Source organism: Carassius gibelio, chromosome B20, assembly GCF_023724105.1.
Source record: "Carassius gibelio isolate Cgi1373 ecotype wild population from Czech Republic chromosome B20, carGib1.2-hapl.c, whole genome shotgun sequence".
Taxonomy (NCBI): domain Eukaryota; kingdom Metazoa; phylum Chordata; class Actinopteri; order Cypriniformes; family Cyprinidae; genus Carassius; species Carassius gibelio.
In genome coordinates this window covers 4,046,951-4,058,093 of record NC_068415.1, presented here as the reverse complement: position 1 = coordinate 4,058,093, position 11,143 = coordinate 4,046,951, and the positions used below count along the sequence as shown (strand labels likewise).

The following is an 11,143-nucleotide window of genomic DNA, read 5'->3' as shown; positions in this document are numbered from 1 at the left end:
GATTTTAATCTGATTGCAAAAACCAGGGCAAAAATCTTTGAATCATTGTTTAATAGTGAAATAGGTCTCCAACTGTCTAAAAGCAATGGGTATTTTCTTGGTTTTGGAATCAATGTTATCAATCCTTGGGTCAATGTAGGTGGAGGAACTTGATTATGAATACAGATTATGATTTTTATTTTTATTTTTTTACACAGATTGTGAGGTTATGAAAGCGCGATGACCTGATGTCGTCATGACGTCGATGACGTGGCCTGAGTGACGTTGGCACGCGGGAAAGTTCAGACTGAGGAGCTGCAGCTGAGTTTAGCGGGTGAGTGACAAAACAATAATCACGATTTTAAAGATTCAATCAACGTAATAATTACACTTCTGTTCTACATAATTATTTTGACATATTCATATGACTTTTGATGTGAGAACATGTTTGAGGACTTTACATTGTGTGTGTTTGTGACTATTAGAGATCGTTAGCACGTTTGTGTGTTCTGCGGGTTTTGTAACACATCAGACTATAGTATCCAACATTATTAGCAGTTTACTCGTTAATGATTGTTGTTTTGGTTTAGTTTATTTGCTGGTAGTCATTTTGATTCTTAAAAAACACTGTGTCCGATTGTAAAACCATGGTATTTTTAATAGTAGCAAGATTTCTTAGTAAACTCTGCTAACGTTATATATCAAAATACTGTGGTATTATTACTGTGGTATCTTATACCGTCAACGTAATGGTTGTTAATCTATTAATATACCTTGGTGTTTCAAATTATATTTTTATAACTTACATGTCCAGACATGAATAATGTCGTGTTTTGTTCAGCTAACGTTATTTTAATTTATTGTAAATACTAATCTAATGATCTCTGGAAATGTCATTAAAACAATAATGGTCAATCTGAGGTGTGTGAATCACTGAACTATATTTATATAACTATTTACAGTGTTGTGAATCCTGATTTTGGGTTTTCACTAAATGCATTCGTTTAGACCTAACTTGTACGTAAAGTGTTTGGTTTAGATGCCACCCAAATGTTTCCACCAACTGAAATTGTTAAGCTGACAGTGTTTCATGTGTTATGAAACAGTAAATATGGCTATGAGGAATGCATCCCGGGTGGAGGTGGAGGCAGAAGTTGAAGAGGAAGAACATTTTGGGCCACAACCGGTTTCACGTCTGGAGGTACGACTGCGCTGCAGATAGAAACACAAACACTCTTTCAATGTCTTTTCATGGTGCTAATGTTGTAAACCTGTCTGCAGCAATGTGGCATCAGCAGCAGCGACATTAAGAAGCTGGAAGAAGGTGGTTTTCACACTGTGGAGGCCGTAGCGTACGCGCCCAAGAAAGAGCTGCTGAACATCAAAGGAATCAGCGAAGCCAAAGCTGACAAGATCCTGGTGAGACCTTGGTCACCATTGCTATCACTGATTCTGTGTTGGTGATGTGAGCAAACTTTGAATTCTTTTAATAACAGACGGAGGCGGCGAAGATGGTTCCCATGGGCTTCACCACAGCGACTGAGTTCCACCAGCGCAGAGCTGAGATCATCCAGATCTCCACGGGATCCAAAGAGCTTGATAAACTCCTGCAGGGTGCGACACTGAACTGTCTGTTAGATAATAATGTGCTTTATGCTATAATCACCTGACTGAATCTTTGGCTGTCTGTGTTGTGCAGGAGGAATCGAGACGGGATCCATTACAGAGATGTTCGGCGAGTTTCGCACAGGAAAGACGCAGCTGTGTCACACACTGGCCGTTACCTGCCAGGTAAAATATAAATATTTTTTTTAATCAGCACATTAAATTGATCCAAAGATGATTATAATGCTGCCAAAGATTTCTTTTTCAATAAATTGCTATTTTGAATGTTCTATTCATAAAATTATTTGAGATATATTTAGTTTCTATAGAAATATGAAGCTGCACAACTGCTTCAACACTGATAATAATCAGAAATGTTTCTTATGCAGCATATTATAATGATTTCTGAAGGATCATTTGAGATTTAAGACTGGACTAATGATACTGAAAAGTCAGCATTGCAACACAAGGATGAAATTCTTTCTTAAAATGTATTCAAATAGAAAATAGTTATTTTAAATGTTACTAATTTCGCAATATTACTGATTTTACTGTGTTGGTAGAATAAACATAAGATAACATAATAAAACATAAGAACATAAGAGACTTTAAAAACACTGTGAAAATGCTTGTGAAATGCACAGATTTTTATAAAATAAACAAAATAAAATGTTTTATATTGTTAGTTATATTTCAATATGACTATTTACTAGACTGAATCAGCCCCAAATTAATTTGATTATCCATAATACATATTACAGTGTTAAAATATAAACTTTGCATTTTAGCTGCCCATAGATCAGGGCGGTGGAGAAGGAAAAGCCATGTACATCGACACCGAAGGAACCTTCCGTCCAGAGAGACTGCTGGCTGTAGCTGAGAGGTCCGAGTCGCTGTAGAAACACATGGGGTTTTATTATCTGTTGGGTGCTCAACACCAGAAATGATCTGTGTGTTTTCTGTGTCAGGTACGGGCTGGTGGGCAGTGATGTGCTGGATAACGTGGCGTATGCCAGAGCCTTCAACACGGACCATCAAACACAGCTGCTGTATCAGGCCTCCGCTATGATGACTGAGTCCAGGTAACACACACATCCAGCCAGAAACTGACTCCATTAGCTCCATGTGTTAAAAATATCCCCCATCTCTGTCCAGATACGCTCTGCTGATAGTAGACAGCGCTACTGCACTGTACAGGACAGATTACTCCGGCCGGGGAGAGCTGTCCGCCCGTCAGGGCCATCTGGGGCGGTTTCTACGCATGCTGCTCCGTCTCGCTGACGAGGTAAAGATGAGAGATCACACATGCTGATTTATGATCAGAGCCGTTCAGAAGCAGAATCTAGAGGATTGTTGTTAAAAATAATATTCTGAAGATGCACAACATATTAACATATAGTCCCCACAAGACAAAAAAAAACTACAGAATTTTCTAAAATGTAAGAAAAGCTGACCTTCATGTTGTATTTTTTAGGCAGCACTGGTTTCTCCCATTTGTAAACCATTAAATGTAGTCGATGTATATAGTATTTACATTTTAATGTTTAATAAATTAAAAGATTTTCACACATGCTGTACTATTCTCTGGTCAATATTTAAGGTAAACTAAAAATAAATTTGCTTTAGCAACCAGCTCTTGCTGATTAAAAGAAAAATGCTTTTATTTGGGAATAACAAAGGTGGGATTGTTTTATGGTTTATGAAAATATAACCCTGTATGTTTTGTGAATCTTAATTGAGTTGAATGATGACACGGTTGTCATTGTAGAGCTGCTTTACAGCACAATCGAATGCGTTCGAAAATATTTGCATTTTTGGAACATTACTGTTATTTTCCCGTTTATTACTGTAAAGCTTTTTGTATTTTGTAAAGCGTGGCTTGTATAAAGCAATAAATGCGACTTGACTTATGTTGTACAGGTGCATCTCAGAAAATGAGAATATTGTGATTTTTTTTTTTTTTTTTGTAAGTTCAAAAAGTATAACTTTCATATATTCAAATTCAATACATGTAAAGGTTTTTTTTTATTTGATCATTAGAACTCACAGCTTATGAAAAGTAAAAAATCCAGTATCTCAAAATATTAGAATATTTACATTTGTTTTATTAAATGACCATCCTTAATATAAAAAAAAAAATCAATTCAATTTGATGATATTCAGTCATTTGAGATGCACCTGTATAAGATGTGAGCTCATGGAAATATATTTTTTTTAATCTGGTTTGTAGTTTGGTGTGGCCGTCGTCATCACTAACCAGGTGGTGGCACAGGTGGACGGAGCGGCCATGTTTTCAGCAGATCCCAAGAAGCCGATTGGAGGAAATATTCTAGCACACGCCTCGACTACTCGGTAAAACTTGATGATCATGGTTGCTGACTGAAATGCTACAGATGAATATCACCTCAATTCTTCCTGTCTCTTGTAGATTATACCTGCGAAAGGGTCGAGGAGAGACGCGGATATGTAAGATCTATGACTCTCCATGTTTGCCCGAGGCAGAGGCAATGTTTGCCATTAATGCTGATGGAGTGGGTGACGCTAAAGACTGAAATGATACCAAACAGACCACCTGAGTATGTGATCTGAGACCATCTGCCAGAGAAAAGACTCCTGTGAAATGACTGAAATGTGGACGCGTAATGTCTCGAATTAATCGAAAAGACTTTGGAAAGCGAGTGAATCCTTCAGAGTGAAATTCATGGTTTATTTACATGTATGAAGCTTGATGGATCTGAATGATCCGAGCTGGTGTAATTATTTGCTCTTTACTGTAATGTCAGCCTCCTCTATACTATTTGTTATATATTTATCTTTTGAAACATCTGTCTGTTTTGTTTGGACTGAACATTTTTCTTGTACAGAAACTAGTCAGAATTAAAGTGTTTTATCTGTTAAACTAATTAAAGTGCATTGTTTTTATGATGCCATCAGTTAAAACCATTGAAAAAACGGCAACATATAAGATAATTGTGCCATTTTATTGTCATATTCCAGGAATTCACATCATGTCAAAACGAAATCAAACAGTCATTTTATAATTATCTAAACAATTAAATGCTTAATTTCACAGTATGTTTAAATATAAAAACTAGGAATGATTTTTAAATCATAATCAAGTTACCTTCATCTTTTGTAAGGAATAAAATTAAGTGTTTTGTGAATGAGATTGAGAAAAATAGTACACTATTTTAATATACATTTTTTTAGACTGCTAGAAATATATTTTAACAATACACATCTGCAAACAACATTAAATAAATAGAGCACATACCAGGTAAAACAAAAATATTAGATGACAGTTAGCATTAGGCCCCACCCTAATTATTCAAACTGCTTAGATTGGTCAGTTGTGTTGTCAATCAAAGCCTTCAGCTCCTCCTGTAAAGCTGCGCTATTCGAATCCTGAAGAAACAAAACCATTCAATTTAAACACAAAACTTAAAATCAGCAATGAACTATGAAGAGCACGTTTACCTCTTCTGCTCCTGCTGCTGTGCTCAGAGCTAACTGGACCCAATTTCTGGCTTCTGACATGTTTCCTAGCTCCTGATGACACTGCAAACAAAGGGATATACAATGTATCGATTTCCAATACGAAGTTTTAAAAGGGGCAGACTTATTTTTGTGTAAACAGCTCCTTAAGGAAACACAGCAGGCAAAAATCATTGTTTTGTTTATTTCTGTGACTTTGGAGCCCCCTACAGTTAAGTGAGAGGAAAACGCTGTCGTAAATATTACAGCTGGACACCATAGACTGTATAAAAAGCAAAGACAGTAAAAGAAATGGACACAGCGACCCCATTGGATTCAACGGAGACAAGTGAAGTCAATTAGAAGCACGCACTTCCTGGGGGTCGAGCGTACTGTGCAGACTCAAACTGAGTTGGATGACGTAGATGTCACGTGAGCAACCTGTAAGTCTTCTAATCGCTGTGCCAAGAGAAATCTGAATCACCCACCGAATCTTCCAGAGAAGGCGAGCGTTAACAGGAGCAACTTTTGGTAAGTATTCTGTTTAATTATCTCCCTTGACTTCATGCCTCCACGTCCCCACGATTGCCTCATAGACAGTAAAAGATTGCCTGCGAGCTTCTCCTCCTGTCCATACAGTAATTTCTCTACTGTACGACAGAGAGTCACTGGTTATGACGCAATCGTTAGCCTATTTTTACCAAAACTGCTTCTACGGGACCATAACATAAGATACAAGGTATTTTCTTGTTTCTTTAGAAATAATGAATGGACAAATTGAGTCTTTAAATGCCTCTGATGTAAAGTTATTCGCTGTCAAAGTGTCGCCAAAATGAATAGGAGTCAATGGAATGCTAACAGCAAGTGGGGGTCCGCTAGCCAATGGCGGCACCCAGAGGTGCTTCAATAAAATATGAAACCCTGCCCCCCTGATAAAAACAGCTCTACACGTGCATTTGTTGCTGCCATAAAGCAATTCGCCGAGACATTTGGGAAACAGAAGCAGATCGTCTCACTAACAGTCAGTGTGCCATCATCCCGAAACTGATATTTTAAGGTTAAAAATACAAATGAATTAAATTAGACAATGCATTACTTGCATATAAAAAAAACTCATATAAAAATTTTCTTAATGTACTGTTTTTAATCGACAGGGAAATTGTGATCTATTAAGTTAAAAATGTATATTACTCTCTTCACTTGTAGTACCTGTCTTGGTTTAACAGAATGACACAGAATAAACCCATCATAGACAATACACTTACCTTGGCGATGTAAAAGCGAACTGTTTTGGAGAAGCCTGGATTTAACTCCTCTGCCTAGAGATCAGACAATCAGACACATCAGGAATGTAATGAATCTCCTCAGTTGTTGAAGCTGTATACAAGACTCGTCTTTACCTTGAGGAAGTTCTCCAGAGCTTCATTCACGGAGGATGTGGGAGGAGTTTTATAAAGCGTGGCAGCAGTTTTCTTCTCCAACCAACCCAGAGCGCTCACCTACAACACACAAAGACATGTGCATCTCACGGATGTTATGGGTCTTTGGTGAACATCAGCGATTAACTTTTTTTTTTCATGTTAGATCCCAAAATCAGTGTTTTTTTTTTAATTAGTTTTTTTCTGTGGTTAACAAAAGCTTAACAAAATATATATTTTCCTGTTTAAGAAATTACATTACCGTATTTTTCAGACTAGAAGTCGCACCTAAGTATAAGTCGCATCAGTACAAAAATACGTCATGATGAGGAAAAAACACATATATAAGTCACACAGGACTATACAGTAAGTCGCATTTATTTAGAACCAGGAACCAAGAGAAAACATTACCGTCTCCAGCCGCCAGAGGGCGCTCTATGCTGTTCAGTGTAGACTACAGGAGCACTGAGCAGCATTAGAGCGCCCTCTCGCGGCTATAGACGGTAATGTTTTCTCTTAGTTTATTTCTCTCGGTTCATGTTAAATTAATTTTAATAAATAAGTGGCATCTGACTATAAGTCGCAGGACCAGCCAAACTATGAAAAAAAGTGTGACTTATAGTCCGGAAAATACGGTAGTTACACTAACTTGTGATTTTAATTTTTTGTTTTAAAAAAGGCAGTTGGTAACAAGTGTCTAAATGGGACTAAAGAGATTGTTGATGACACTAAACATCATCACACCGAACAGGTAAACTCATCTGCAAAACTCATCATAGGCTCTGTGATTGTTTATATTGTCACAAAATGTAATCTTTATCATTTGCCCAGCTTTAATCTGCAAAAGGTGACTATAAGATATGGATATATTAAGATACTATAAAAATGAACATTCAGATTTTCAGATTTGGGTTAAAGCTGCTTTAACCCTTCTTCTTATTTTTTTCTTACTTCAGTTAAATGAATGTACTATATATTAGTTAAATAATGTTTTTATTTTATTTACATTTTGTATCTTTATGGGATTTTATAGTACTAAATTATATTTATGCAGTATTTATAGTTCATTTTTACATGTTGTACCACTTTTTGATCATAGATTTAATTTCCAAGTTAAATTGTTTGATCTATTTTGGAACTGGGTAGAGAATTGCTTAAGTGAAAAAGGTTTTAAAAGTTATAGAAGTTTACATTTTCCAATTTTATTTGAAAAGCAATTTTTCTGAAACACATTTTATTCTAAAAGATAGATTCAAAGCCATAAATCTAAACATGTCGGAGATTAATATCTCAATAGGATTTTGTTTAGGCACAGTACCAAATGTTTCTACTATGAAATTGTTTCCCATTCATTTCCAATGCAGACACTTTTGGACTATTTTTTTCAGGGCCATTTAACCATTTTGAATTTTGTTTTCACATAGCAAATGCCAAAACCAATGTTTTAGCAGCCAGATCTGACCTCTAAACACCAGCGGCCGAGCAGATAGAAACAGATGGGATCATCATCACGTAAAGCCAAAGCTCGGTCCAAATGCTCCTGTGGGTACATCCAGAACAAACACAGTCATTAAACGCACGACTCATGTTCATCTGCAACACTGACATAAAGCCTCACAGGCTCACCTTCAGTACGCGACCGCTTTTCAGTTTTCCGTGAATGCTCTCGTACTGTGAAGACACGCTCGCGAGGATGGCATACCTGAGAGTGCAGACATGTTATCAACTGCAGACATTAAACCTCCTCTCTTACAGTAAAGATGAATGTGTGTGTGGTGTTTTCATACCACTTGTGACAGTCAGCGCTTAGTCCATTCCTCGTCAGCGCTGCCTCTGCCTCATAATGACCTTCAGTGTCAAAAGGTCAAAGGTCAGTGCTGGTATAGTACAGTATAAGCTGTGTTTCTAGTCCTTATGGAGTGTGTAATGCTCCTTCAACACTTAGCAGGGGATGCAGTGTTTTTCTCAAAGCCTGACATTAGGAAGTGTGTTAATCATGTGATATCTCCTCACCTTGCTCAGCGTAGTTTCTCTTTTCTTCTCTGTTGTCCGCCGTCTCACACATGTCACTGCAGGCACGGGCCAGTCGCCACATAAACTCCACGTTATCAGCATACTGACCACACATACACAAAGAAATGCTACGTCATTATAGTTCATATGATTTACCTTTACTTTGGATTCTGTATCTATTTGTGGTCTTGTAAAATGCATGTCACTGGCTTCGAGAATTTCACTCTTATTGTTATTATTACTTATTGTTTTTAATTTTACATTTATAAATTAAATACTAAATAAAAATACAAATTACATTATTTAAATAAATTATATCAAATCAATAACTAAATACTTCATGTTTAAGTATAATAAAATATACACAATGATTCAAAAGTTTGGGGCTGATAAGATTTTTTTTTTTCACCAGGGTTGTTTTTTTATATATTAAAATACAGTAAAAAAAATATTGCACGTTAAAATAACAGTTTTCTATTTAAATATATTATAAAAATGTCATAGCTGAATTTTCCGCAATATTACTCCAGTGCTGTCACATGACCCTTCAGAAATTAACTGAATATGCTAATTTGCTGTTCGAGAAGCATTTCTTTGTATTATCAATGTTGAAAACAGTTGTGCTTCTTAATATTTTTAACAAATAGAAAGTTAACAAGAACAGTATTTATTTGAAATAGAAATATTTTTACATTTACTGTCACTTTTAATCAATTGTATGCATCCTTGCTGAATAAAAGTCAGTGAAAAAGCAAAACAACCATGTTACAGTAATGCTATTACACTGAATATTATCAAAAAATGTGCAATTTGAAAAAAACATTTCATATACATCTCTTCAGTTATCATTAAATATCTCACCAGAGGTCTGTTCTCCATCAGCAGCTGGAAGCCCTCTGCCTTTTTCCCAGAATCCCCTGCATGCAGCAGATCACACTGGGCGAGCAGGAGGGTGAGTTCAGGGCTGGGAATGTCCGCTAAACAGTCCGCCATCAGCCCGGCATCTTCATCATCCTCTTCCTCGTCCTGTCTCAGCGTGAGCACCGTGGCGCAGCTCTCCTCCTCAGAATCCCCCCCTTCATCCTCTCCATCTTTATCCGTCTCTCTGTCCGTGTAGTCGGACTCGGCGTTGGAATAGGCCGTGGAGTACCTGTGAAGAGCTCAACTGCTGAAACGAACACAGTCTCGAGAGCTACACGGCATCCTGGCAGACGACACTTACCCGACCTCGCTGTCGTCACAGAGACTGGCGACCCCGGCGCTGGCGTTGAAGTAAATGGAGCTGGAGCTCATGGATTCAGAGCGTTCCCTCGGCATGAACGTGCGCCGCCGCCGCGACCTCTGACTCTCCTCCACAGTCTTCCTGGAAGGAGAGAGACAACAGAAGCAGATGAGATGAAGAACACTCAGAGGAGACAGAAGAGAGACTGAGGTGACAGAGATGCCCAGGTGAGATGAGGAAAAGGTCTGGGTGAGAAGAGAGATAACATACACTGATGTTCGGTTCACTTCATTTTTTGGCCTCCATGTGACATCTGACATGAATTCTAACTGACCCTCTGATGTCACATGGACTACTTTGATGATGTTTTTCTTACCTTTCTGGACATGGACAGTAGACCGTATACACAGCTTCAATGGAGGGACTGAGAGCTCTCGGACTAAATCCTAAAATATCTTAAACTGTGTTTCGAAGATAAACAGAGGTCTTACTGGTTTGGAACGACATGAGGGTGAGTCATTAATGACATCATTTTAATTTTGGGGTGAACTAACCCTTTAATATTCTGATAACCCCAGGTTGCTATGGACACGCAGGTTTGTTTACATATCGCATAGCCACTACACATGACGACGTTCCCACAAGTTAATATGACCCTATCCGAGATGAGAAGGAAGAGTTGACCCACTTGACATCTTCAGCGATGGTGGAGCTGATGTCCCTAAGACCGTCCCGCAGCTCTGCAATCTCACTCCTCAGACCGGACACACTCTTCATCACCTCGTCCAGAGTCTTCCTCAGCTCCACCTGCTGCTCAGGAGACAAACCGCTCACCGCAGCGTCTACTGAACACACACACATCAGTGTCACACACACGTTAAACAGATTATGTAGGCAGTGATGTGTTTCGGTTCATACCGATTTCGTTATGCAGCAGCAGGAGGCGGCGGTTTCTTCTCCTAAGAGCTTCTTTAATGATCAATAACGCGATCAGGCCGGTGCTGATCGTCACACCGACACCGAGACCGATCAATGCGTTCCTGCCGAGCCAGCTCATCTTTTACCGCCTGTAAAATCCCCTTGAATCCTCCGCTACCAGTACATATTCGTTTCTTTCGAGAAGATCTAACTCGCCGTCTTGTTACTCCTCTTTATTCTCATGATTTAGAGATGTAAACACAGCTGCGACTCATCCTCTCACTCTCGATCATATATTTAAAGACTAATTTTCATCAAACTCACGCCGTTTGACAGCTTCTGACATGAGTGTTTGTGTGAGAGAGCGCGTGTCTGTGCCATAGGTCTGTGAGCGTGCATTAGCGCACCCTGGTGAACTGGAGGAGTGACGCTGTGGTCAATACGTGAAATCCTTTTTCATATTAGAAACATAATAATAGCATGGATAAAAGCGTCTGCTAAATGCATAAATTTA

The 11,143-nt window shown here is 38.3% G+C and overlaps 2 protein-coding genes across 5 annotated transcripts; one reads left to right on the top strand and one right to left on the bottom strand.

Moving 5' to 3' along the window:
• The first annotated feature begins 166 nt into the window (after window positions 1-166).
• On the top strand, window positions 167-4,492 carry LOC127984159 (DNA repair protein RAD51 homolog A). 3 transcript variants are annotated; one of them, XM_052586675.1, is made up of 10 exons: window positions 167-313; window positions 1,086-1,180; window positions 1,261-1,398; window positions 1,476-1,593; window positions 1,679-1,770; window positions 2,373-2,467; window positions 2,553-2,666; window positions 2,740-2,869; window positions 3,815-3,936; window positions 4,013-4,492. In XM_052586675.1, the coding sequence occupies exons 2-10, from the start codon at window positions 1,091-1,093 to the stop codon at window positions 4,134-4,136; spliced, it is 1,023 nt and encodes a 340-aa protein (XP_052442635.1). In that variant the 5' UTR covers window positions 167-313; window positions 1,086-1,090; the 3' UTR covers window positions 4,137-4,492. The 3 variants fall into 3 exon arrangements, with proteins under 3 accessions (XP_052442635.1, XP_052442637.1, XP_052442636.1); XM_052586677.1 differs by lacking the exon at window positions 167-313 and adding an exon at window positions 338-357; XM_052586676.1 differs by lacking the exon at window positions 167-313 and adding an exon at window positions 343-415.
• Window positions 4,493-4,546: 54 nt separating this feature from the next.
• Window positions 4,547-11,037, bottom strand: LOC127984151 (regulator of microtubule dynamics protein 3-like). Of its 2 annotated transcripts, none has more exons than XM_052586667.1 (12): window positions 10,630-11,037; window positions 10,400-10,556; window positions 9,712-9,852; window positions 9,351-9,639; window positions 8,490-8,592; window positions 8,264-8,324; window positions 8,103-8,178; window positions 7,939-8,016; window positions 6,459-6,557; window positions 6,324-6,377; window positions 5,062-5,142; window positions 4,547-4,989 (listed from the first exon to the last, which is right to left on the bottom strand). In XM_052586667.1, exons 1-12 carry the CDS (start codon window positions 10,766-10,768, stop codon window positions 4,909-4,911), a joined length of 1,359 nt encoding a protein of 452 aa, XP_052442627.1. In that variant the 5' UTR covers window positions 10,769-11,037; the 3' UTR covers window positions 4,547-4,908. The 2 variants fall into 2 exon arrangements, with proteins under 2 accessions (XP_052442627.1, XP_052442628.1); XM_052586668.1 differs by having other exon boundaries at window positions 10,400-10,553.
• Window positions 11,038-11,143: the final 106 nt, after the last annotated feature.